The 26,887-nt window shown below is 50.6% G+C and overlaps 1 protein-coding gene across 2 annotated transcripts in view; it reads left to right on the plus strand.

The window, feature by feature from the left end:
• GANAB (glucosidase II alpha subunit) overlaps positions 1–26,887 on the plus strand; it is a 919,668-nt gene that overhangs the window by 859,465 nt on the left and 33,316 nt on the right. For both annotated transcript variants that reach the window (XM_069645184.1, XM_069645185.1), the window contains 3 exons: positions 21,049–21,162; positions 21,282–21,394; positions 23,978–24,078. In XM_069645184.1, coding sequence (XP_069501285.1) covers positions 21,049–21,162; positions 21,282–21,394; positions 23,978–24,078 — 328 coding nt within the window. The remainder of the gene's footprint in view (positions 1–21,048; positions 21,163–21,281; positions 21,395–23,977; positions 24,079–26,887) is intronic.

Here is a 26,887-nt window from a genome sequence, read left to right on the forward strand (position 1 = left end):
ACCATTTCCAATACAAGGTGCTTCTTTTCGGCCTCAACTCGGCCCCCAGGGTCTTTACCAGGCTGATGAACACTTCTCAGGTCGCAGGGCCACCACACCTACCCGCACTTCGACGACTGGCTCATCAGGGCAACATCTCCGGAAGCAGTACACCATACTTCTCATGCTCTTATGAACACACTGCACAAGCTGGTTTTTTCACTCAACCTCAAGAAGTCGCAGCTGCAGCCCACGCAGAGACTGACCACCTTGGGTCTCATTTTGGTCACGTGCTCCGAGTTTTTTACCTCAGAGGGCAAGATCACGGCCCTCAAGAGGGCCACCACGCACTTCCTCAGCAGAGAAGTGACCTCGGCCTGTTGGTACCAACACTTGCTGGGTCCCATGGCACCAGTCCTCTTGGCCGTCCCCCACACGAGATTCAGGATGAGGAGGATACAGCTGCACTTTGCAGCCTCTTGGAACCAGGAGCGAGGCTTTCAGTCAAAGATGATCAACGTTCCTCCATCACTTCACCCGGACCTCACATGGTGGTCCAGGGACTGCAACCTTTGGCCAGGCAAACCTTTCCGGCAACCTACCCCGCAGGTCACCATCACCACAAACTCCTCTCGAGGGTTGGGGGGCAACCCTCGGCAACCACTGCATTCATGGCACCTGGACCCACTAGGAGTACCACATAAATTGACAGGAACTGAAGGCGATCTAGCTGGCGCTCGGAGCCTTCCTTCCGGTTATCGAGGGCAAGGTAATCCTCATTCAGACAGACAACTTGACCAGCATGTTCTATGTCAACAAGCAGGGGGGTTACCAGATTTTCCCCTCCCCTGTTCTGGCTCGCAGTCGGCATGTGGGAATGGGCCCTGGAGAACATCTACCTCACGGCTGTCCACCTGCCGGGAGAATCCAACCTGGAGGCAGACAGGCTCAGCAGATTGGGTGCGGACGAGTGGCAGTTGGACGACCTAGTGATGCAGGAAATCTTCTACAAATGGGGACACGCCCAGGTGGACCTCTTTGGCTCCTGGGACAACAGTAAGTGCCAACTGTTCCTTCCTGGCAGGATCTGTGCCTCGGCTCCCTGGGCGATGCATTCCAGATTCAGTGGGACGAAATGACAGACTATGCCTTCCCGCCCACTCCACTGATACGCAGGGTGATATGCAAGAGCAAGGAATCTGGCCACCTCACCATCATTCTAATAACATCGTGGTGGCCGGCCAGGCCATGGTTCTCGGAGCCGTTTAGCCTCTCAGAGAGGCCGCCCATTCGCCTCCCGGCGGGCCCAGCACATCTTCTGGTGTAGCAGGGGGGCGGGGGCATCCACCCCGCGTCACAGAAACTAGCCCTCACAGCGTGGTTCCTGAACAGGTCACGCTTGGTCACCTCGGCCTTTCCCTAATCTAGAGATAATACATCTAGAGATAATACAGTGTGCCAGGAGCAAGTCTACCAGGGCCCAGTATAAGAGCAAGTGGACCAGGTTCTGCCACTGGGCAGTAAGGGTATCAACCCCCTTGCATGCACCTTGGACGATGTGCTCTCCTTCTCGGCGCTCCTCGCACACTCAGGCATTCAGGTGGACACTTGCCGCACTTACTTGCCAGCCATTGGGGCTTACAGAAACTCAGAGGAGGAGATCCTTTCCTCTTCCAACCCGATTGTCAGGGAACATTTGACTGGACTCGCCAGGCTCTACCTGCCCATCAAGAGCCACACCCTGTGAGGGACCTCAACATAGTTCTGGGTGCCCTGGCGCACAAACCATTTGAACCAATGGCATCCGCGGACATCGGGCTGGTCACCATGAAGACGGCCTAACTAGTCAGCCTCACCTCAGCTCGCAGAATCACCGAAATCCAGGCGCTGGTCGCCTCAGAGCCATATACTACGTTTCACAAGGATAAAGTAGTCCTGCGGACGCACCCAGATTTTTTGCCCAAGGTGCCTTCCGCATTCCATCTGAACGAAGAAATGGTGCTACCTATGTGTTTTGCTGAGCCCAAAGACGAGGCAGAGTTCTGCACTGCCTTTGTCAGACGTGCCCTAAAATCCTACTTGGACAGGACCAAGGGCTTCCCCAAGTCGGACGCACTTTTTCTCACCTTTTACGGATCAAGACCGAGTTATCATGCCTCTAAGGCCTCCATAGCCCGTTGGATGGTTTTAGCCATCGAAGAAGCTTACGAGGGACAGTATAAGCCACTGCCAGCCAACATGCACGCCCACGCGGTCAGAGCCAAGACAACGGCCATTGCTTTCCAGCGGCATGTCCCCTGGCAAGTCATAGGGCAGCCACATGGGCCACCCCTTCGGCTTTCTGCAAACATTACTGTTTGGATGCCGGTTCTAGATCAGACGCGGCTTTCGGACAGGTGGTTCTTAGAAACCTGTTTGCTTAAGGAAGGTGGTCTCTCCATTCTGGGGCTGTACTCAGTTGCAATCGCCTATGCAGTATGGAGGAAAGCGGACTAAGGACTAGTCCCTACGGTGAGTAACTTATAATTACTACTCTATCTGTACTCGCTCACGTTAGTCATAAGGCTCCCTGATGGCAGAAAAAACACAACCAGAGGGACCTCAACACGTGAAGGATCTTGGGTGCACTAACCATCACGTTAGGGATAGTGTTACAAGCATGCCCATGTCGACGTCCCCTTTTGATCCTCAAAGGACAAGATGCAATACTCTGCGATTACTTCTAGATGTTGGACTATATGCACAGAATGTGAATCTAAGCAGATACAATAATCAGAAATGCTATTACGGTAAGTAATGCATGTCCTATACAGCCCCTGTAGCCAGTGCAATACAATCACAATACCCCCACCCCACAATACTGAAAGGATAGGTATAGATATATTTGCATTGGCAGTCACAAGTATACAACCCTAACTTTGAAAGTCCAACCCTCAGTTGACTGGGGACTTGTGCTCTAAACGTTCAAAGTTCCAAGAGTTTATGGGCGCTGGGAACAAGTTAGGAGGGTTTTATGGATGGAAAAACAGTTCCAAAATTCAGGTAAGGGTGTATTCTAGTAAATGAAACTGTTAACAGCTTTCGGAGGGATTTCAGCAACAAGTATTGCCAAAGCCAAACTATTGTAATTCTTTTAAAAGAATCCAAAACTTTTACAGGTGGAGCCAGGGGTGCAGGTAAGTACTGCTGTAACTCACCCCCAGTGCTCCGGCTAAGATTTTGAGGTGGGAGTTTTTTACTCCCTATTTTTAAACTTTGGAGTAAATGCGATTTCAAGACAGTAAAAAAGGCTTTTCTCCTTTGTAAGAGTAAAATATGTGACATCCAGCCGACTTGTGCAACAACTGTATGGAAATCATTAGCATGCGACAGTCATTTCCTGGAGCTATTACTACCTAGTGGTATGCCAATGTACTCTTACGTCCCGTCCCCTTTCCTCCATACTGTATGGGTGTCCCTTCCTAGGGACGGGAGACGGAACCTTTTTCACCAGAAAAAACCTTCTTCCCCTTTAAATTGAGGGCCGCTGGGGCACGGCCCTGGGAGCATGCGCTACCCTGACTCTGCCCACCGGCACCACTCCTCAGTCCCCTTTTCTGCGTCAACTGGAACAGGCTGGTTTTACCAGCGCTCCTGGGTTTGGCCTTGCCCATAATTCCACACGCTCTTCCCCGGATTCTTCTCTGATCTTTTTGTCTTTGTCATAAAGGTATTGGTCCTCCGGCATCGCGCTCCTCCCCGGCGCCTGTCGACTTCAGGGGGTTTCAGCAGGTGTCCAGCCTGTGAGGGACTCTTTCCCACCTCTGACCCCCACGCGCCCTAGCCTCTGCTGCCTTGGCCCTGACCACGGCTGGAAAGGTTTCACCGCGTGCGACTCCATGACGCCACGCTCACTGAAGAACAGGCTAGCTAGGTGGAGAGAACTCTTTGAAGCATCGCCTCCAGAAGACTGGAAGACGTTTGTCCAGCAGAGATCGAGGCCCATGGGAGGGCCATTATTTTCCTTCGCACCCCGTAAGAGCGACTCCTTCACGAGGAAGCGCCCAAGCGGGAGGAACCTCTTGTGTTCTGTTACCAGCACACAGACCGAGGCTAACCCAGCTACCGGCCTTGCGATATCAGTGCTGAGGGACCGCAAGGTTCTTCTACCGGTTCTACAACCTAGGGGCTACACCCTAGTACTGGCTCCATGTCCGAGGGGTCGCCTGCACGCAGCACTTCCAGCGACAATGCCGAGGGCGATACGCTTTCCAGGCCTAGACCAGAGATGCAGAATAGACCTTATGTTCCAACACCAAGAGTCTTGGGCAGGCCATGTCCGGAGGGTCATGCACCACGACTTTGGCACGTGGCACGCAGCCTGACAAAATGGCCACCGCGCCAGACAACATGGCCACTCATCCGATGGCACTCCTAGGAACAGAGCAGGTGGGTGAACAAGTTTTAAGGTGGGACTGGTGTCAACCAGGTATGTGGCCTACAGTGTATTCATCAGTAGCGCAGGGCTGGTTCCCCATGCAACCAAGACTGAGTGTGCTCCAGCCCCAGCAGCCCCCAGCCACTCCCGTCAGTATCCCCCCTTCCTCCTCTCCAGCCTCCGAGGATAGGTTCTTCAAAAGGTTTTTGGGGCTGATGCGAACCCCCCATATGGGGGCCATCCTAAGGATGCAGTCAGGGACTTGCTCCCTCCGGTCACTCCACCGGTGCCTATAGTCATTCCTCCCATGGCTCCAGCACCACAGGCCCCAGCGCAGCCCCATCTGCCGGCTTCTTCGAATCCACCCCCATTGCAGTCTGTTCTGAGCCAACCTCTGCAGCAGCCTCCGGCTCCGGTCCCCACACTGCATGCCACGGTGCCCAGCACCCCTTCTCCTGTGGCGGACCAGCCAGAGACCCAGGTGGATACAGACGAGGAGGAAGACCCTGACACGCCGTCTTCAGCGCAGGCCTTTCACGATAGGCTTGCATGTTTGGCAAAATATCTGGGCCTTCGTCATCCCGAGTTAGAGCAGCCTGAGGAGGGGGTGTTAGGCAGAATCCTGTGCAGTGCCCTTAGGGACCACTACACACAATTAAGACTACAGGTGGTGATACAAGTTTTACCTTTGGTACAAGCCCGTACTACTATGTCATAGTGGTAGCAGTGGCGGAGCAGCCAGGCTTATCTGAAGAGTATATGAGCAGTAGCAGAGATTACACACAGGGACCACAATTACTGTGACTCAAGCAAACACTGACTCAAGGTTTTACGTAGAAAAATATAAGTACATTTATTTTTAAACCATTCGTTATAAACACAACACTTCTATTAAACTTCAATAAAAACCACACGTTAAATATACTACAACTAACCAATTCACTTTGTACAGTAAGTCTCAAGGGAAGTACCCTGTGTTGGAATGAACCGGTGTTGGGCATAAAAACACGTTACCGCGGATACAATTGCGATCACTTCTTGACAGTTCGGTCTACTAAACAAACGCGTATCCGTGACATGAAATGCTACTGGGGCAAAAACACACTTAGCACCTGAGATACCCAGAGGGAGTTGGAGGCAAAAATCACAGGCAATATTTTGGTTAGGCAGGCAGAATCAAGAAACACTCAGACAGGAGTTCAAAAGTCAAAGGGCCGGAGCCAGGGTCGAAAGATACCGGGACCAGTTGCCGAAGATCACACAGTCTAACAGTGCACGATTCAATGGAGCCAAAAGTACTTCGATATTGTCAATGTTTGGAAGCAAAAGTTATAAGGAGGAGGGAAGACGAGGTCAAGCCTTGGAAATGAAGAAAACGGGATTCACCCAGTTTCCTCAACAGAACACAGTACCTTGTTCAAATGGTGCAGCTGGTGCCCTGGCAGTTGTTCCTGTTGGTTTCCCGCGGACCCACGATTCCTAGAGCTTCATCGAGAAGGACGTCTGAAGGGGGTCTGCACCACAAAGGGATGAAGCTGGCAGCAGCGACACAGAATAAAAGGTGTGCTCCTTAAAAACAGGAGAGGCTCTTCAGGTGGCTATCCAGACCACTACAGCATTGTGCAGCGATTTCGACCACGGAAGAGGATCCTCTGGCTGTAGAAGATGAGCTGGTTATCCCCACCAAGCTCAAGGGAAGTAGACTCTGGACTGGATCTTCAGTCGTTGAAGGGCAGATAGCTCAGGACTGCAGCAGGGCTTCACTGGGACCGAGTAGTTGCAGCAGCCATCGTTTTCTCCGCTTCTCTTCGGTTCCTTGTAGTTCCAGTGGCGACTCTGACTTCTAGCCCAAGAGACCTGCCTTTTATGCGAAAAACCCCCATTCACGCACCTTGGCTGTCAATCACCCAGCAGGGGGGTTGTCCAGCCCAGACATCTAGTAAACTATGGAGTGAAGGTCAACCCAATGCGCAGTTCCATGAAAAATATGTTCAAGAAAGTCCAAACTGTAGAACAGGGTCATGTCCTTGTGTGCAGAATTTATTTGGTCATAAACAGCCGACACGTGTTTCGACCAATCCGGTCGTTATCAAGGCGTGTGTCCAAATGGTCAAATAACAAATTGTCAAGCTAAGTGGTGACTCAGGAAGAGTATCCCCATAGATACATCTTTGGTGAATCAATTGATGTTAATGTCTGGTTAGCATAGATGCTCTGAGTACAGGGGTTCAATCCCCATAACCAAATTAGTGTATATGCCCAATCTGTAGGACAACTACCCTGGCCAATCATGACAAAGTGTGACTTGGGTTTCCTAGGATACCCGGTGCAGGGGGTGACTACACCCCTCCCTCACATTCAGCCCACCCTAGACACCCAGGCGCCTTGAGGAGGGCTTCTGGGCAGAAGCCCGCCAAAAGACAGTGAACAAAGAAGGCAAACCTAGTTTGCCACGCAAAGTAAAACACAAGAAGGACTTTAACAAAAAGAAATGGCGAATAAACCCAACCGGAGCCAAGAGAGACGATTTGGTCAAGCGGGTTTATGGTCGAGGCTAATATAATAGCCAAGAACAGTACCACGTTTATCTAATATAATCGCGGTAGAAAAGTTAGGGTAGATACCACTGCCACCAGCCAAGTCTAAATGTTAAGAACGAAACAATGCTCTAGGAGGTATGGATAAAAAGGGATACGAGTTAACCCTTACCAGTACTCCATGGAAGATGTGTACTGGATCTGTGGTAGATTGACTAAGGAAAGTTAATGGTAACTTTACCCTTTTCTGGGGGACAGTAGTTGCCTCAGAAATGGAGTCGAGGAGTCTCAAAGACACCCCTGTGCCACAGCACTGAAGGTGCTGTGTGACACACACAAAGAAGGGGGCTACTGAAGTGGTGTACTTCAGAGTCCACAATCACAAAAACAGATGGAAACACATAGCAAAACACAGGTAAGAGTGGGGGAAAAGCTCTCACTCTTACCAGGTGGAAAAAAATAAACTCCAGAAGTCCAGCAAAGCTGCTGGGGGACTCACTAGGTGAGGGAAATTGGCCATAAATGAGAATTCTCCCTAACAGGGGGTCTTGGCAGAGGTCCTCTCCCTAAGACCCCCTACCAAGACTGGTGTCCCAATGCAGAAGGATGTCGTCGCTCTGGCCAAGAAGGGTTGGCTGAAGCCACTCTCGGCCCAGCCTGTCAGTCAGCGCCTAGATGCCAAGAATAGACAGATGAAGGGGGATACACTCTTGCTATCAACGCACCCCCAGCCGCACTCGTCAGTGATTGCTGAGGCGTCACTCTACTCTAAGCCTCAGTAGTCCTCAGCCACCTCGTCGTCGGTGCTGCGAAGCAAGAAAAAGATCTTGGGGGCGTACAGGAAAAAGCTGTACTCCAACGCCTGCCTGCGTTAAGCCAACGCGGATGCCTTGCTTGCAGCGGCTAACCAGAGGTTGTGGTCGGAAATATCGGACTTCCTTCCGGAACTCCCGGCGCAGAGTCAGGCATGCTTTAAGGCGGGTCTAGGAGAAGCCAAGCTGGTTGCACAAGACATCATGGAGTCCACAGTGGCCCGCATCGACACCTCTTGCCGGGCCATCTGCATCGCCACGGACATGAGGGCGGCTTGGCTTTGGGCTACAAAGTTTAACCCTGATGTCCAGGATCGCATATTGAACCTTCCTTTCGAGGGTAGTGACCTCTTCCACTCCAACACCGACGAGGAATTGGATAAGAACAGCTTGCAAACCACAAAGTCTTTATTCTTACAAAGACCACACCGAAGGCATACATCCAGTCGCATCAACACTCTGATAAGGGGCAGGCGTTTGGCAGGTTCCGGGGATTCCAGGAACAGAGGTTGAGACAACCTGACAGTTTGCTGAGTCAGCACCGGCGCAAGCAACAAAGGGGGGGGAGCAAGGGTTTCTTCCAGTCCCCCTCCTCAGCAGCATCCCCAGAGAGCAAAAAGCCACGACACCTCCCTCTGGGTCCATGTGTCTCCAGTGGGGGGGCAGGCTAGCTGCTCATGTGCATTTTTGGTGCCAGAACTTTGTGGACCCTTGGATCCTCTCAGTAGTATCCATGGGTTACCGTCTACCTATATCTCCCTCACCTCCTTCCTCCCCTCCCACAGATTGGGACAGCAACTCTGTTGCCGGAGATCCGGTTGCTCGTCGAGAGCCAGGCAGTGGAAGAAGTACCTGCCTCCCAGAGAGGATTAGGCTTCTATTCCAGGATTTTTGCCTTACAAAAAAAGAACTAGGCTGGCCTGAGAGTTGTGTTGGACCTCTCCACAGTCAACCTCTCCCTCCCTCTTCAAAAATTCAAGATGGTTACGCCAGCACTCATTGCAGAGACACTAGACAAGGGAGATTAGATCTGCTCCCTGGATCTGAAGAACACTTACCTTCACGTCCCGATTTGGAAGCCCCATCGCTCCTTCCTATGCTTCAGGATCATGGACTGTCATTTCCAGTACAAGGTGCTACCCTTTGGCCTCCACTCAGCCCCCAGGGTGTTTACCAGACTCATGAATGCAGTGGCAGCCCTCCTCAGGGCCACAATGTCTACCCATACCTGGACGACTGGCTCGTCAGGGCGAGATCCCTCTGAACCTATTTGCTTAAGGAGGGTCTCCTCTCCACCCTGGGGCTACATTCAGTTGTAATCGCCCGTGCAATATGGAGGAAAGGGGACGGGACGTAAGAGTAATAAGTTACTCACCGTAGTGACTAACCTACTCTTAGTCCATAGTCCCCTTTCTTCCATACGTCCCACCAACCTCCTATAAGCTGGAGCACCAAAATATTGCAGGAGGGACTGTCGTAGAACAAGCTGAGTCCCCAAAGTTCCAAGCTGAAACCGCGGAACCACAACGCCTCTACCGCAGTAGCCCAAACTAGAGTTGGTCAGTCCACAGGATGGTTCCAGGGACTCTTCTGAAGACTCCAGATGGCTGGGCACCGAGCGGATGTCGGGAATGGTTAGTCCCACCACTCCAAGGGTCAAAGGTCCACCAAAGGACTTCTAAAGATAACAGCCAGACAGGGCTCCCCCTTGACTGCTGCAAAAATTGGTTGCCGGGCCGTCTTAGGACAGGTCTTCCGACATCTTCACAGCTGGGAAGGATACTTGGCTCCTTGCAGGATTTCTCCAGGATCTCTGGAGCATGGCTGCAGCAGAACTCTTCTTATCCAGAAACTCAGGTGAGACAAACTCTGCCCCCACAATGGAAGAGCCTGCCCTTCTCACACCTCGGCAGTGGTCCAGTCAGGATCACTGATGGTGAAGCTCATGTATACTCCCTAGACATACTGAAACCAGTTTGTGGATTGGGACCAGACGTTCCCAGCCCACTTCCTGGGAACACACATGCATGATCCTTGACTAGCCTGCAAAAAGCTCAGCTTTCCTGTGGGGAAGTGCATGACCAAAAAAGGAATTTCCTGACCTGGCACGGCAGGAAGAAGGTAACGGGGCAAGATGGCCAAGGAACAAACAAAACAAGCCTTGTGACACGGCCATATTGGGACACTAGCCACTGTTAGTAGCCAACCGCCATAAACGCAGTAAGGCTAACGAGCATAGTAAAAATAATCAAAGTAACTGCTGCCACCAGTTTGGCGTTAGGCACATTTAAAGTAACCAAAATTAGTGTAGTCTTGGGTCATACAAAAGAAACCCCATTGCACTGCCTTGTAAAATGCATTGTGCAATGATAAAGTTACCCAGGACTAGTCAGTTTCCCCATAACAATGAGCAAAAGTGCAGTGGAGTGAAGCTGAAGGCTTCACTTCACTGGAAAAAGTTAGGTCAGAGCACAAAAGCGAAAAGTTTGGGGGTCCATAGAAATAGATGGAAAGTTGCTAAAAGAGAACTTTCCTAGCAATTGATCATACAGAATCGGCAAAAAGTTAGTTTGCCTTTCCTATGAAAGTTAGATTTGCAGTGCAGTGTTTACTCGCTGCTGGTTTCTTAGTGTGTCCTGATGCCTACCCCCGGGGACGCAGACCAAGTGCAGCAACCCCGGAAGCAGGCATCAAGTTACCCCAAGCAAGCCCAACAACCCCGGTTAGGGGCTATTTGGGTGCAGTCCTGGCGCCTATGGCGCCAGGCTCATATGGAGAGTCGGTCCTGGCGCCATAGGCGCCAGGCACATAGATTAAAATGTACCTGATGCAGACCATGCTGCAAGAGCTCCAAGCCAAACTAGGCTTGGAAGGGACTATTTTACCTAGGGACTATTATTTTACTCGGGTGGGGCTGGGGAGGAATACTTACCTGGGACTACTTTGGAGGCTATTTAAACCACGCCCGAAGATCAGCACACGCTTCGCGTTATTCTGCATCCAGCAGTGCAACGCTCACCGTGCCTGCAAATCTGCATCCAGTCTTCTGCCACGCCCGCCTCGAGTTTGGAGCTCCTAGAAAAAGGGAGAAAGGAGGAGAAAAGGTTAGAACAAGAGCAATACCTTTGATCCTTACCTGAATTCCCGATCCATCGCGCCTTCGAGCTGGAAGAAAGAAGTTATTTTATGCGTGTCGCCTCGCCTGCTGCAGCGCCGCGCTGAACTCGCCGGCCTTCGCAGCATCTTCACATTTCACTGGATCCTCCTGCATGTTCCCGCCGCACTCCGGCACCTAAGGAGAGGACAAGAACGGCAAGGTGAGCCAAGGGAATACACAGAGGAATACCCCCCATAGACTTACCACCGGGGGTACTATTCTTCTTCATGGGTCGGCGCAGCTTCCACTGCATCCTAGCCGAACCCCGGCCCCTAAGGGGAAACAAAAGGACAGCAAGGTGAAACAAGGGACTAACAAGGGGAACCCTCCTCACCACAAAAGACTAACCTGATTTTACCGCCGGAGGCATTATTCCCCGAGACTTCATACTTTCTCTCAGCGCCTGAATAAGGGAGAAAGCAACAGGTTACATATGGACATTATTTTATCGAATTGTGTTGGATAATACAAATCCTTACCAGAACATTACCGGTTGGCACGAGGAACTCTTCAGTAGGGTCAAGCTGCAACCTGCAAGGAATCGGACAAGAGTGAAAGTCGGGCATTTGAACTCTTACGAACTACATACTTACAGCATCTTGCCGGGAATATCAGAGTCAATATTGTCCTGGAACTCACAAATTCCTTCGAGCCAGTGAAGCAACTGGTTATCTAAGCGCCCCTGCGCTCAATGCAGGATGGAGAGCTCATTGTTCAAATCATCAGGTGAGACTATAAGAGGGGACATCCAAGGTGATCAGTGGGGTGGGGGGATTTACGCTCAACTCCACGGGTGGTTAATTCCCTTTCTCCATTTGCAGAAGAATATTCCTACGGGCCAAGCAAACGAAGCTAGGTGGGCCAGTCCAGTCCGTCATCTCGGCCCTACACGTCACATTGGTGGAGACCGCAGCAGCCCAGTCCAGATCGACGCCTCTGTGGGAGCTAGGTGAGCATAACATAGTGGTAGCTCCTGCCAATTGGTTGATGCGCGACACCCAGGAGCTGGTTTTGGCTCCTGCCTGTAGTCTTAATTTCGAACTCTACAGCCATAGAAGGACATTTCCATCCTCAAAACGCAGAACGGCTGTGTGATGCTGGAAATGCATTGGAGGGACAGGGCCTCCCTGTCCTTGTCCTATAGCTATTTTTCATTTGTGTTCTGTATTGTTTTCTGCCCAGGAGTCCATGTGGTACTCCTGGCAGTGCAGCTCTTCCTGTTTTTGGTTTGGTGTACAGACCCATGGGATATCCTTAGGGCACCCATGGGTGGGGGTACAACCCTGTGCCACTAGTGTATGTTGTTGGGCACCTGTGTGTGGCCCACAGAGCAGGGTATGGGCTGGTGGCAGCTCCATGCTGAATTTGACAGGTGCTCGGAGTATCCTCCCTTTTGGGATACCCAGGCTCTGCCATTGAAATCAGTTAATTCCTGATAGGAAACAAGATGGCCCCTGTGGCCTCTTGCTTTCTATTGCCTGTTACCTTGTTTTCCCAAAGTCCTGGGAAGGCCTGACTCTGTCCCTTCTCCCTGACTGGCTGTTGGGTGGAAGTTCCATATATGGTGGTGTTGTGAAGTCCAGGCCAGAATGGCTGGAGCCTTCCCAGTGACTGTATGTAGTGGGTACACCCTGTGGGTGGGACCTGGGTGAATGGAGTGTGTGACCAGTATGCACTTTCTGGTGTTTGACACAATGACTGAGACAGCCCTGCCCGAAACTGGTATGAATGCAGTGTGTAGTTTTGAATGGCTGGGTACTTGTCCCAATACACATTCCTTGTTGTGAGTGTCTGAAAGAAAGGAGAATGGCATGAATGTTCAGAAGCTGAATTTGAAACTGACGCTTCATCTCGAAGCCAAGCCTGAAGAAGGTTGTTGACTTCTGTCTCCCTTCGCTGAAATCCAAAAGCCGTCGAGACTGATCCAAGAGAGGACCTGGTTAGGTGCCCTCTTCCTGTGCTCCGAGGGACCATCAAGCACCGCTAACCTTCGCCGAAGCTCCCTGGAAGGCAGACCCTCGAAGGCTGCCGACCGGGGACGGGGACCGCCGAGGAGTACGACAATAGGCACCAGACATTCCGTCCACCGTCGTCGACCAGGGTTCGCAAGTTTGCTGTAACTGCTGAGGCCCGTCGAAGCGAGGTTGCCCAGAAGCGGGGACCGCTTGACGCCGTGCCATCGACGACGGAGCCGCACGCTCCTTTGCCAAAGACTTTTGAATCACGGACGCGCTTGTCCGCACAGCCGCCCGCCTTATACCGCCGGAGAAGGCCAGACCGTCGACGCGCCGAGGATCATCTGCCGGTGGGTTTCCCGTCACCCAACGACCGTAGAGACGCCGAACGACTCGATGCCCTTGCTGGGCAACAGTTCTTCACAAACTCTTTGCGGTCCTGAACGATCGACATCGAGGTGCCCTGCGCGCCTCTTCCCTGCAGGATGTCTTCGCTCCGTCGACGATGAGCACCGCTGGGACAGAAGCTGCTGCCTTGAAGCCGAGTTCACTTTCTTCGAGGGATCTCGACGATCCGTGGCTCCTGCTTTAAAGGGAGCCGCTGAAGGACGGATCCGTCGACGACCCGACGTCAAACTCTGCTATTACAGGTACTTTGGGGTGGTAGAAACATTATAGAAGTAAATAAGACTTATAGTGCAATATATGGACTGGGCTTGTGTTACATCTTTATTTTACAGGTTACCCAGGTGGTGGGGATCTCCACACAGAATGGTCTAGTTGATAGGGTCCAGTATTATGCCAATTGTTCTAACCAGCTGCTTTCCTCCTATGTCTATTGTTGGTTAACTTTTTATTAAGTGATTTGTGTGACATTTAACCAGAGTACAGTTGATGCACTTTAATGAAATCTAATAATAATTGTGGTACCACTTAGAATTGTATTTATTTTCCATTGTAGATTTACTGAACACAAAGTGAGTTATTGTGATTGTGTATATAACCTTGAACTTAATTATATAAAGACTGTGTTTAACTAATACAGTGTGTGGACATTCCTTTGTGGGGGCTTGGGGACTACACTGTACTTAAAAACCAGCCTGCACCACCTCCTGAGAAGCAAGGCCTTGATTGCTCAACCACGATACCAATAATGGAGAACCTTGGCTGGGGTCCTCTGTCTCTCCTCTACCATATAGAGAGCAGAAGTACAGACACCCCTCCCCCTCCAGTCTTTACAGGCTGCCAAAAAGAAAGATGGCACAAAGAAAAGGACTTGAATCATGATGAACAGTCAATTTGAGAATAAGGCACTCCACAGGGTATTATCACTACGAACACTGGTGCATGTTATGCACCCTGAAAGAATATGAAAATAGGTTCACTGCCACGTGCCTGGTGGAGGCACTCCGCTCCTGCTGTTGTATTTATATGCAACTCATTTCGTTTTTGTAAAGGTTTATTTTAACCATACATTTTTTTTAAAAAAATAAGGGCTGTGCTACATTAAAAGAAACCACAATAACAAGACCTAGGAAAAGCTATTTCGAGGGGATTGGGTCCTCCGACGTATTCCATATCTGACAGGTAATCACCACAGCTGTGCTGCTTCGGAAACTTTTTCTTGCGTCGATGCGCCGTCGTCGAGGACCTCCTCCGACGTCATCCCATGTGGTAAGTAGGACGCACGACGCCCGTAGCCTCAGTTCCGTTTTTGCCGCGAACGTGTTGCTTTGTGAATCTCGGTTACGCCTCGACTCTTTGGAGTTCTGTTCTTCTCGGTTCTTCGAACCTGTTCGTTTTTGTGAGAAAATCCTTCGTAAGAAGATGTCTTCTACTTCGTCTTCGACCCCGCGTCCGGGCTTCAAGAAGTGCGGGGAGTGTGGGTCCAAGATGTCAGTGACGGACTCGCACGACGCCTGCCTCTGGTGCCTCGGGGAGGCCCACGACACGGATGACTGTACCGACTGCCAGTCGCTCACGTCCAAAGCCTTACGGGAACGTAAGAAGAAGTTGTCGGTAGGTCGGGTGTCCAAGCCCCGGAATTCGAAGTCTGCGGGGCTTTCGATGGATGATTCGAGATGTGAATCTCCGCGTCTTCGTCGGAAGTCTCATGGGTCTCCTTCTAGGAGTCGGTCTCGCCACTCCTCGGCCTCTTCGAGGCATTCTCGGAAGCGCCGACAGCGGTCGTCTCCCAGGCCCTCTTCTCAGGACTCTGCCCGGCACGTCGCTTACCCCACCAGCCGTGCGACGCCGGAGGAATGGGCTTCCTTCGGGAACAAAATGCTGGCGATTCTCGAGTCGCAGGGTACTAAGCCGTCCGCGCCCCCGAGTGAGGTCGGCCGTGAGAGATCGAGAGACACCGCTCGCAAGAGTGGTCGGCACGAGTCACGGGAGAGGTCCCGTTCGGACAAGGGGACTCGTTCTCGACGTACCCGTTCCAGGTCCCGGTCCTCGATGCGTTCGAGACCGTGTGCACCTGTGATGTCTTCGAGGAAGACATCGACGCCTGAGGCGTCGAGGGCGTCGACAGGCTTTCTCGAGGCTCAGGCTCTGAGGAAGCAGTCGACGCTCAGGTCGTCGAAGGACACGCTCGGAGCTTCGGCTTCGAGGACTGTGTCGACGCCGTCGATGCTGGCGGCGCTGCATCTGACGTCGACGCTGATTTACTCGACGCCGATGCCTGTTCTCTCGGTGCCGATGCCTGTTCTCTTGACGCCGGCGCCGTTTCACTTGACGCCCTCGATGCCTTTCGAGGCCGGGGTGTCGGAGGTACCCCGTGGCACAGGGGAACCCCCTAGAAAGGCTCTGGTTAAGAGGTGACTGAGGAGGTGGATGAGGATTCTGATGGCCTGGTTCCTAGTCAGGTTCCAGATGAGATGGTCTCGGGCCATAGCCATTTTGACGATTTGAGGCAGTCACTGCATGATGCCAGTGGACTGGACACCTCTCCGGAGGTGGAGTTTTGTAGGCCTAAGCCTGGCTCTCATGCCGATTCCTCTTACCGTCCAGCCAGGAGCGACCCCTGCTACTTGACCAGGCACCACACTCCGGAGAGTTTGGTGGTGCAGGCGGGCACGGCCCCGGCAAAGCAGGCGTCGTACCCAACCATCCCTCCTGATGGGGACGACAAACGTTTTGATGGCTGGGCGAAGAAAGTGTTTTCTTCGGGGGTTATGGCGCTTCAGGCGGCCAACTCCATATGTGCCTTGTCTCGTTTCACACACACTCTGTGGAACTGTGTTGCGTTAGTGGCTGAACATATTCCTGAAGGGGACGAACGGGATGCTTTCCTTGCTATGGTCTAGGATGGTAAGGATGCCATGTGTGAGTCCATTCAGTCGGGTTTGGACATGGCTGAATGCGTCAGCAGGTCCATGGCGGCGAGCACCGTGATACGCAGGTTTGCGTGGTTGCAGAAGTCGGGGTTTGCTCCTGATGTGCAGTCCCGGCTCCTCAACATGCCCTTTGACGGTGAACACCTTTTTGGCAGCAAGGCTGACGAGAGCCTTGAGAGGTTGCAGACCTCCAAAACTGCAGCAAAGTCGTTGGGCGCTGCAGTTCGCCAACCTCTGCCTTTTCGTCCTAGGGGACAGCAATGGAGGGGTGGTTCCTTTCGCTATTACTCGTCCTTCAGTAAAGCGAGCGGAGCTAGCAGTCAAAGAGGCCAACGCAGGGGTCCCAGAGGTGGACGACAGGGTACCCGTGGTGCCAAGGCCGCTCGGGCAATTGCCTCTTTGCCCTCAGGTAACGCCGCAGCCGCTACCACTCAGTCATGAGGCCATGTCCCATGGTTCGCCGGTTGGGGGAAGGCTGGCGCAGCATCTTGTAGAGTGGCGTGCCATTACTTCAGATGTGTGGGTTCTGAGATCATAACCCACGGCTACTGTCTTCCTTTTCGCCAGAGGCCTCACGACAATCCACCAGGGAACGTCTCTTTGAAGAGTCCGGATCCGCTCCTGCGAAGGAAATTCAAGCCCTGCTGGAGAAAGGCGCCATAGAACTGGTGCATGTAGCGGATAGGAACAAGGGATGGTATTCCCCTTATTTTTTGATTTCGAAGAAAGACTGGGGATTGAGACCCATCATGGACTTGCGTGGTTTGAACAAACTCCTCAGGAAGGACAAGTTCAGGATGGTTACTCTCTCGCAAGTCCGCCAGGCCCTTCAGCTTCAGGACTGGTTGGTGTCTCTCGACCTCAAGGATGCTTACTTCCATGTGCCGATCCATCCCAAGCACAAGAAGTACCTGAGGTTCGCGGTTGGCGTCTCGCACTTTCAGTTTCGGGTCCTGCCGTTCGGATTGACCTCCGCCCCAAGGGTTTTCACCAAGCTCATGGTGGTGGTGGCAGCGCTTCTCAGGCAAGGGGGGGTTTCACGTCTACCCCTACCTTGACGATTGGTTGATCAGGGCGCGCTCTCCCGAGCAAGTCCTGGATCATCTGTCAGTCACCTGCCACTCCCTTCACAGGCTGGGCTTCTCCCTCAATTTAAAGAAGTCCCATTTGACGCCAACACAGCGGCTCCAGTACATCGGAGCAGTGCTCGGCCCTTCCCTGGGGCAGTGTTTTCCTCCCCAGGTGAGGGCTCTTCACATTCAGCAGATGGTGCACAAGTTTTAGCATGCCCAGACGCTCCCAGCGTTCGAGTTCTTGAGGTTGCTCGGCCTCATGGCATCCTGCATTCTTCTGGTGCCAGAGGCTCACCTGCGGATGAGATCTTTGCAGTGGGCACTCAAGATGCAATGGTCGCAGTCTTCCGGCAGGATGTCGGACTCGGTTCAGGTGCCGCCCTCGGTCGCCCAGGACCTTCTGTGGTGGGCCGTCGAAGGCAACTTGATGAAGGGGGCTCTGTTTTGGCTTCCCTGGCCGGAGGTGACGATTGTGACGGATGCATCCCTCACGGGATGTGGAGCTCATACCAACGAGCTGACAGTCAGCGGTCGTTGGTCTCCGTCGGAGCCCAGACTCCATATCAATCTGTTGGAGCTGAGGGCTAGCCCTGAAGGCTTTTCTGCCGACTGTGCGAGGAAAGAATGTCCTGATCCTGACGGACAACACAGTGGCCATGCACTACCTCAGCAAAAAGGGGGGGGCAGGGTCACTTCCTCTGTGCAGGGAGGCGATGCAGCTCGAGTTCTGGGCCATCCAGCAGGAAGATTCGATCTCGGCAGTTCATCTGGCCGGAGACGAAAACGTGACGGCGGACGCTCTGAGCAGGCAGAGCACAATCTCTCACGTGGGAGTTGGCTCAGGAGATTCTCCTGGAGATCTTCGCCCTTTGGGGGACCCCTCAAGTGGATCTCTTCGCCTCCAGTGTCAACCGGAAGTGCGAGAGGTTCTGCTCGCAGGAATTCCTCCAAAAGTAGCCTTAGGAGACACGTTCGTGGTGGAGTGGTCATTCCCACTGCTGTACGTGTTTCCTCCAGTCCCCGTCATCCCGCAAGTGCTGCGGTTGTTACGGAAGTTCGGTTCCCGGATGATCCTCATTGCTCCGGCATGGCCTCGGAGGACGTGGTACCCGGACCTTCTCGACTTGTCCATCTGTCCTCCACGTCGTCTTCCCTACCGAGACGATCTGCTCTCACGGGAGGGGGGGGTTAGGTTCTCCATCCAGAAGTCCGATCCCTCAACCTTCACTCTTGGCTTTTGAAAGGTTGAGGTACAGGATTGGGACCTCCCTGAAGACGTGATGGAGGTGTTGCTCTCGGCCCGACGGCAGGCAACAAAGTCTATGTACCGTTGCCGTAAGTTCTGCGACTGGTGCATAGTTCAGAATGTGGATCCTTTTGCATGTGACATCCCCATGGTTCTGTCCTTTTTACTTTCTTTGCCCCACAGGGGCTTGCAAGTGGGTACCATTAAAGGTTACCTGGCGGCGCTGTCCATCTTTAAGCGCTCGTCTGAAGAGTGTTCCTACTTTCCCTTTAATTTCACAGTTTCTGAAAGGGCTCACTAATGTGTTCCCTCCGTCACCTTTCCTGGTGCCAGGTTGGGATTTATACCTTGTTCTCAGGTTTCTAACGGGTGCTCCCTTTGAGCCTTTGCACTCTTGTCCTTTGAGACTGTTGACTCTTAAAACTGTATTTTTAGTTGCGGTGACTTCCGCTCGCAGAGTGAGTGAGTAACAGGCACTTTCAGTTAAGCCTCCCTTTGCTGTTTTCCATAAGGGCAGGGTTGTCCTTAGAGTCCATCCTTCTTTTCTTCCGAAGGTAGTGACGGAATTTCATTTGGCCCAGAAGGTTGTTGTTCCGGCATTCTATCCTCCGCATCCTGGTAAGGAAGAGGAGAGGCTCCATAGGCTTGATCCTAGGAGAGCTTTAAGCTTTTATGTTTCACGCATGTCCCGGGTCAGAGTGGACGATAAACTCTTCATTGGTTACGCTGGAAAGCGTTTGGGACAAGCTGTGATGAAACAGACTTTGTCTCGCTGGATTATTTTGGCCATCTCGGAGTGTTACCGCTTGGCGGGTAAGGACCCACCGGCTGGCTTGCGGGCCCATTCTACCAGGGGTATGGCTGCATCTACTGCCCTGCAGAGGGGTGTTCCTATTCGCAACATCTGTGATGCAGCCACCTGGGCTTCAGTACATACATTTGTACGTCACTATTCCCTCGATTCCATCCGAGGACAGGATCTGGCCTTTGGCAAGGCAGTCCTTTGCTCTGCTATTTGATTGGCAATTCTAAATTTTGATTTTAAATTCTTTCCCTCCTCCTTGCTCTGGTACTGCTTTGGGAGTCTGTCATAGATATGGAATACGTCGGAGGACCCAATCCCCTCAAAGAACAAGTTACTTTCTTACCTGGTAACGTTCTTTCGATGGGATGGTCAGACGACGTATTCCATATCGCTCCCTCCCTACCTTCCCCGCTGCAGAATTTCTTTTGCGATTGCAGCTTACGTTCCCCAAGGCTGTGTGTCTGACTGGCAGTAGACTAATGTCACACGTTCTGGGGGAAAAAAACTACAACTGAGGCTACGGGTGTCGTGCGTCCTACTTATCACATCGGATGACGTCGGACATCGGAGGAGGTCCTCGACGACGGCACATCGACGTCATCGACGCAGGACGCAGAAAAAAGTTTCCGAAGCAGCACAGCTGTGGTGATTACCTGTCATAGATATGGAATACGTCGTCGGACCATCCCATCGAAAGAACGTTACCAGGTAAGAAAGTAACTTGTTCTTCTCCAAAACCCAGTGCTTCCCATACTACATGAGTAAAGCAAGTTAATGGGGGAGAAGGAGGGTGGAGGGGAGGTGCCCCTCAACCAAAAATCGTCTACAAGTCCAGAACAGGTCTGCTAGGTCTCCATTGAAGTCAATCAAAGGAAAGTTGCAAAAAGTGAAGGTTTCCCAAAGCATGTGTATAGCTGGGCCCTTGAAATAAGGCCTAAGATACCGCCCAAACACTGAGTTATCTGGATGCAGTTGGCACCTCTCGCCATGAGGCAATAGCTTAACAAAGCAGAGGTGGGACTGGTAGCATGAACAGAACATAGAAGACTGGAAACTGTGGTTTCATGTTGGTGTTGTGGTAAATTGAAAAGGCAGAATAGGAAATGATGCAAAGAGCTAGGTGAAAGGGGAAACAAAATTGGGGATATTCACTGGGAAAGGTTTAGCTAGAGACCTAATTCAACTTTACACAGTGTATTATTATTATTATTATTATTATTATTATTATTAGGGTATTTATTGAGCGTAGTCATAGCTTCGGGAAGCAACGGATCGCTTTATAATCCTATGTGAAAGAACAAGGTTAGGGAGCAGTGTAACTGAAAGAATGGGTAACTTGACTCTTGCATAAGAGGATATAGGAATGTAATTATTTTACAGCAGGTTTGCGTGGAGACCGTGGCATCAAATTGGGTATTTCTGTAATATCCAATGGTGACATGACTTTACATCAGTGCAAATGTATCAGCATGTTTCCATCTGCATTCAGGCATCACTTTTGACAGTATGGTTTTATAACAGTTTTGATAAAAAGAGAAGCGGTGCATACAAAAATGAGACTGGTGAATATGGGGTGATGGTTGCACACACCACACCAGGTTTTTTCTGTCTTTACATGTTACTGGTATGATGGAATATTTTGGCTTGAAAGTGGGTTCTTGTATGTCTAGTTTGCAATGGAGGAATGCTATATGGAAACCAATGTCTCTAACCTACAGCCTTTTCACAGATACCAGTCTACCAGCGTGGCGGCTCCATCGTGCCACGGAAGGAACGTATCAGACGGAATTCAGAATGTGCTCTGATTGACCCATTTACACTTTATGTGGCACTGAGCCCAGAGGTAAGTTTGTGTAGTGTTACTTGAATTTCTCAACCTCTCCTGAAATGTGCTGTCTATAAGCTGGCATGTTATGTTGCATTCATTACCTCTGACCCTGCATACTCGCTTTGTTCATGAAGGGCTTTGCCGAGGGGGATCTGTTCATAGATGATGGACATAGCTTCAACTTTGAGAAGAAGAATGAATTTCTCCACCGACGCTTCACCTTCTCTGGCCATGTCCTCACCTCCAGGTAAGTATGGGATTCAGGAACAAAGACTTTTTTACAGCATGGCATTTGTGAGATTTTGGGTGTTTACACTTGTGAGAAACCTGGATCTATTTTCCCATGTAGACCAAGAGAATCCTCTATTCAGGTGACATGGGGAGGGCCATTGCTTTTGGATCCGGGTTTGTGGATGTGGGAGAAACCCAGGGGAGACCCTGTATCAAAAAGGGACAAGAGGCGAAGAGAACGAAGTCCCTCAAGCTTCATGGGATATATAGGTCCTGCTGTCCCGAATGAAAGAGGAAGGCAAGGATATTGCCCCAGAATAGAGGCAGAGAGTAAGGGGGGGGGGGGCAGAAGAAACAAAGGTCTAGCCTTGACCTTAAAACCTAGCCAACTCCCCATATTTCAGATCATAGGGTATGCTGGCGAAACCAGTACCTCCATAACAGAATACCAGGTGCTGAGACTGACTTTAAAAAGAGCAATCACACAAGTCACAGATAATCATGGCCAGGAGATTTCCTTTTCTCCTCTTTCCATCATCATATGTTCATTCGGCCCACAGACAGTATTTTCAATATCATCCCATCTACCCCCCAACCCCGCAATTTCCAGCAAGTACTGGGACGAGGATGAGGCGGCCAAGAGTAATAAAGATTACCCATAGGAACAGCATTGGGATGCAGCGAGAGGCCGATCACTTTTCACCACTAGACTGTCCCACTAATAGTCGGGCAAGGGCAGGCATTTCACCTTAACCATGCCGACCTGACTCCACTTGACTCTCGGGTTATAAAAGGTGTGGTTCTGCCAAAGAAGATGAGAGCTGGGGTTGCTGGTTGGAACGTGGAAGCCAGGGAACAGGAGTCTGTAGCAAGAGAAGATCCGGAGGAGAGCTGGATGCCCAGACGCTGACCCGGTGTGTCAGGGGGTTGCAGCGTGGCGGGGGAGCCGTGTCGCCAGGGAGCCGGAGTGAGGCGTGCTGCCAGCTGCAGGCCGTGTCCAAGCAAGTGCTTCTTCCCCTGGGATGTGTGCCGGTCTTAAGGGTGTCTGAGGGGCAGGTGGTAAGACCCTGACCTCAACCTACAGATCCAGAGTACCTGCTTGTCCGCGCAGCGCTACTGGGTGCATTTCACAAAGAGAGAAACTCTGAAGCGTGCGGGTGGCTGGAGCGGGAGCAAAATGATGAAAGATTCAAGCAGCGCGTTATTCAGAAAGCAGAAAGAAAACTAGGAAAACCAGAAACAGTCCGCTGGTGGCGCAAAGACCGAGAAAGACAGTGATTTTATAGGGAGTGGAAAGCAAGGAGAGGGTGGAAGCGACCCAAAAGCAGGAAAGGGGGTGCCAGCAACCCAAAACCAGGAAAGAAGGTACGGGGGACCCTATGTAGAAAACGGAAGGTGCAAGGCTGCACGGTCAAGTGAGGAGTGCACCAAGGGCACAGCAAAGCAAAGGGAGTGTGTAAGAGGCACAATAAAGGGAAAGGGAGGTGCAAGTGTGCCCAGCAAAGGGGAAAGAAACAAGAGCAGAGTGGAAAAGGCACCAGAGGAAAAAGGTACCAGTAGAAAGATACAAAGTGTAAAGAGAGGGGTCCGATTGGTTGCGCAGGGGAGGAGCAAAAGCCTGGTGTTTTCCAAAGTCTCTGACACTGCCCAATGAAAGGACTATGTGTTGAAAGGTACATCCTGACAAGGTGAACTTTTATTTGAAACCAGAGGGGCCTATGCTTGGGGAAGGGAACTCGGAGAGGCCCATAGAGACATTTTTTTACTTACTTTGCAGGAGAGGCCTGGACTTGGGGAAGGGAACCCATAGAGGCGCAATAGAAACTGTCTTTTTGTTTGGAAGATCAAAGCTTTGGGAAAGGAAAACCAATAGACCAGAGACATTGGGAATTTGATTTACTTGCTGCAAGAAACCTACTTGGAGGGTTCCGCGGGCAACATTTTTGGGCAGAACTACACCTGATGGTAAGGCTACCTGAAACCAGTCTTGGTTTAAATTTCTTTTTTTGAGCCACCATTTTTTCTTTAGGTAGACCCCAGATCACATTTTGTCGAAGGGTGAGGGGCAAGCATAGGTTGTGGCACAGATGGATTTTGGTTTTGGACTTGGGATATCAACGGCCCTTAGAAACATCAGTTGAGGAACCAACCCCCTTAGAGTTGGGGCCAGTTAAACATTACACCAACCCAACAAAGTTTTTCAATAAAGGTTTTCAAACTATTGAGTCTGTGTCTCGCTTGATACCATGCCTGTCTCACACACTATAAAAGTTGTGGAGGATAGTGTCGACTGTTACTATGAAGTGAATGCAAGACAGCAGAAAGAAAATACGGGATGAGAGAGCAGAATGGGGAACCTCTTTCTAGACATTCTTTAGAGGCTTTCACTGAAGTTGTGACCTTCATTCTGAGTAGCATGCTCTTTTTGTGCCTCTTTATTTTGGTGTGACGTTCTCAATGATGTTCAAGGGCTGAGCTGAAGCCATCTTTGGCAGGGTTTGGGGGTGGTGGAGGTTGAGGTCTCGGATCATCAATTGAGGTTAAAAAAAACTCTGGAAGCTTGCCTATTACCTGACACATGTCCCTTTCTATGTGGCAGCTCTGCAGATCCCCGTGGTCACTTCGACACTCCAGCCTGGGTTGAGCGTGTAATAATCCTTGGATCGGCCAAACCAACCTCTGTCTCAGTTCGACTATCTGGTGAGTTCTTGCCACTTTCTTTGTGGGGGAGGCACTGAAAGGGGGCTGTAGACTATGCAACAGAGAGTTGAGCACACGTGCAATAGAAGGAAGTGTCCACCCCAATACTGTGACTTTCTCCAAACACCTGTTGATTTTCACCTGTCCTCTGGATTATCTCTTCTAGGAGCAATCAGTGTGATAACTCTTTTGTTGTCTGTAAAGGTGATATTTTTCAGGCGGAGGATTATCAACTATTTGAAATACAGGTGTTTCTATGGAGTTCTCCAAGTAAAGGAATAGCTGAGAACTTCAGGCAACTCTTAAGGAGGAGACGTTTAGTTTAAATATACACTAAACACCTTTGGAAACTAAACAATAAGGCAATGTCGATACAATACTGCTGTCAATATATATTCCTTATAATAGTTGTTAAAAGGCAATGTCTACAAAATATTTACAGATACGTAAATTGAAGTAACGTTTTCGGAACATTAGCAAAACCCAGAATATGACCACATAGGGTGATGAAACATTCACACATGTCCATCTTCCAATATTATTGTACAGGCCCATAGGAATCACTGGAGTAATTTTAATCAATAGACTGCAGTAATAGGTCTGCACAAGAGGTTCCACAGACACGTGGAACCCAAAGAAGACTGCGAGATGAACTACCAAATAAGTAGTTGTCCCCAGTTTCAACTTGCCACACCACAAGGACGGGTGAGTACAGAGATGAATAGTGACATCACCAGCGTGTATCACTCTGGAACTGTTCAGAATGGGCACGGTCAGCAAAGAAGTCGGTTTGTAGGAACAAATAAGTCAAAAGCAAAGGTTGAGTAAGGGAACCCCAACCAGGAGACTCCCACTCCAAAAATACCCTTTTCCACCCCCAGAAAGAAGTCTGCTTGGTAAAGTACAGTTTCAGATCCCTCTAGAGCTACAGCCATAAAGGTGACTTTTGTCTCCCTCATTGGCATGGGTCAGAGCTCTGTGTGGAGGTGAATGGAAACAGTAGTCCAGGAATTATTGAGCCATCGAAGCTGAAGATCCAACGAAGTAGAGGTCACTTCTTTGAGGCGCCTGTAGAGGGGGCCTTAGAAACGGTGGGGTTGTTAGCCACATCGGCAAGTTCAGCATAAAAGGAGCCCGACCTGGAAGGAATAGCTCCAAGAGCCCAGCTGGAGTTGGAGGGACCCAATGGAGAAGCATCGGTAAAGAAATGACAACAGTGATTTGAGATGGAGCAGTGTTGATTTTAGGCAGAGGTCACGGGATGCGGTAAGAAAAAAGTGCAGCAGGCCATACCACTGGATTCCTCCATAACGTTTTTGCCAGCAAGTGCTAGGGTTACGCTACGTTATTGAAACATCTAGCGAAGGCAACGCGTACACCACCATGACAGAAGGATGGTTTGCTCTGATTCCATGATAAACCAGCGCAGGCGAGCCCTGGAAGTTGGATAAACACAAATCCTCCTTTCCAGAGAACCAATCCAGCTTTCCCAACGAAGCAAGGGAAAAGAGCAACCTAAAAGGTTCCTTCTGGTCATCGGAGGCAGAACTTAAGTCTGGTTTCTTGGAGTCCAAACATTCATGTTACAAACCTTCAATCAACCCTTTGTCATTTGCTTCGTTTCATGCGTAAGGAATGTTGAGACAGAATTCCAGTTTTTGGGGACTGTGAGGCCACATTTTAGGGCCCCTCAACATTTTGCTTGTTCCCCTCTTTTTTTTGCATCACTGGCTTGTTTTTGGTGGCCAGAAGGACTTCTCCGGATGTTCACCTGGCATTGGAACCCTTTTTCATTATTTAAGATATATAGTACAGGGTTTCAAATTAAGTTTCAATGAGCAGGAGCTTAAACCAGCTCTTGGGTGTCGGACATCACGCAGTAGGCGGGAGCTACCAATGTGAAACCAGGAGTACACAGCGTACCGCAAATCTAAGTTCTACAAGAGAGCTAAACTTCACATTTTTGCCCATTATGTATGATCCATCATGTTTAAATGTGTATTAGATATGTCCTAATTGCTCTTTATTAACATTCTCAAATACTCAGTTAATGTCACATATGTATGTTTGGTAAGCACCATTTGGCATGGGTAGCCGAAAGTAGCTTCTGGTATCAGTTTCTTTCAAGCAAACTATGCTCTCCTATGATATGATATGGCATTTATAACGCACCTTTATACAAGTGTTTCTAGGAGGAGCTCGTAGGAGCTAAATCGCTGCCAGCTATTTAAACTCCTGTGGTATTGGGTCGCCCATAAGGCTTCCAGTCCCAGGGGTGCCTCTAAGGCACCCCCAGTCTTTCCCCAGAGTGATTGTATCACCCTATATTGGTTTTAGGGAGTAGATTGGTGGCAGCTGTACTTTAATTTTGGATTCAATAGTGGTGCAGGCCGTTTTACTGCATTGGTAGCTCAAAGAACCTTTTTAGTAGCCAATGAGGCACAGAGGTATTTTTTGTTGGTTTCTTTATTTTTTATCATGCGCTCAGCCATTTTGTATTTTAGGACTCTTTGTTCAGGGCAACGTATACTTATTCAAAATGGCCGTTCTGACCATGCAGGCACTTTGTGATCCCACATGGAAGCCTCCACATTGGGCCTTTCTGGGTTAGACCAATGTCCGTTCCTGGGCCCTCGCTTTCACTTCCTGTGACGGCTGTCAAGGGATTGTGGCAGTCCTATTGGCCAACCAAGATGGTTGGTCATCTGACCCACCAAGATGGTCAACTGTCCCTTTTCCACCAGTCCCCTCTAGTGATTGGTGGGTGAGCCTTTGGCTCACTCCCTTTTGCAATGGTACTTGAGGCTGT

Source organism: Ambystoma mexicanum, chromosome 2p (genome assembly GCF_040938575.1).
Source record: "Ambystoma mexicanum isolate Mex_15411 chromosome 2p, UKY_AmexF1_1, whole genome shotgun sequence".
Lineage (NCBI taxonomy): Eukaryota > Metazoa > Chordata > Amphibia > Caudata > Ambystomatidae > Ambystoma > Ambystoma mexicanum.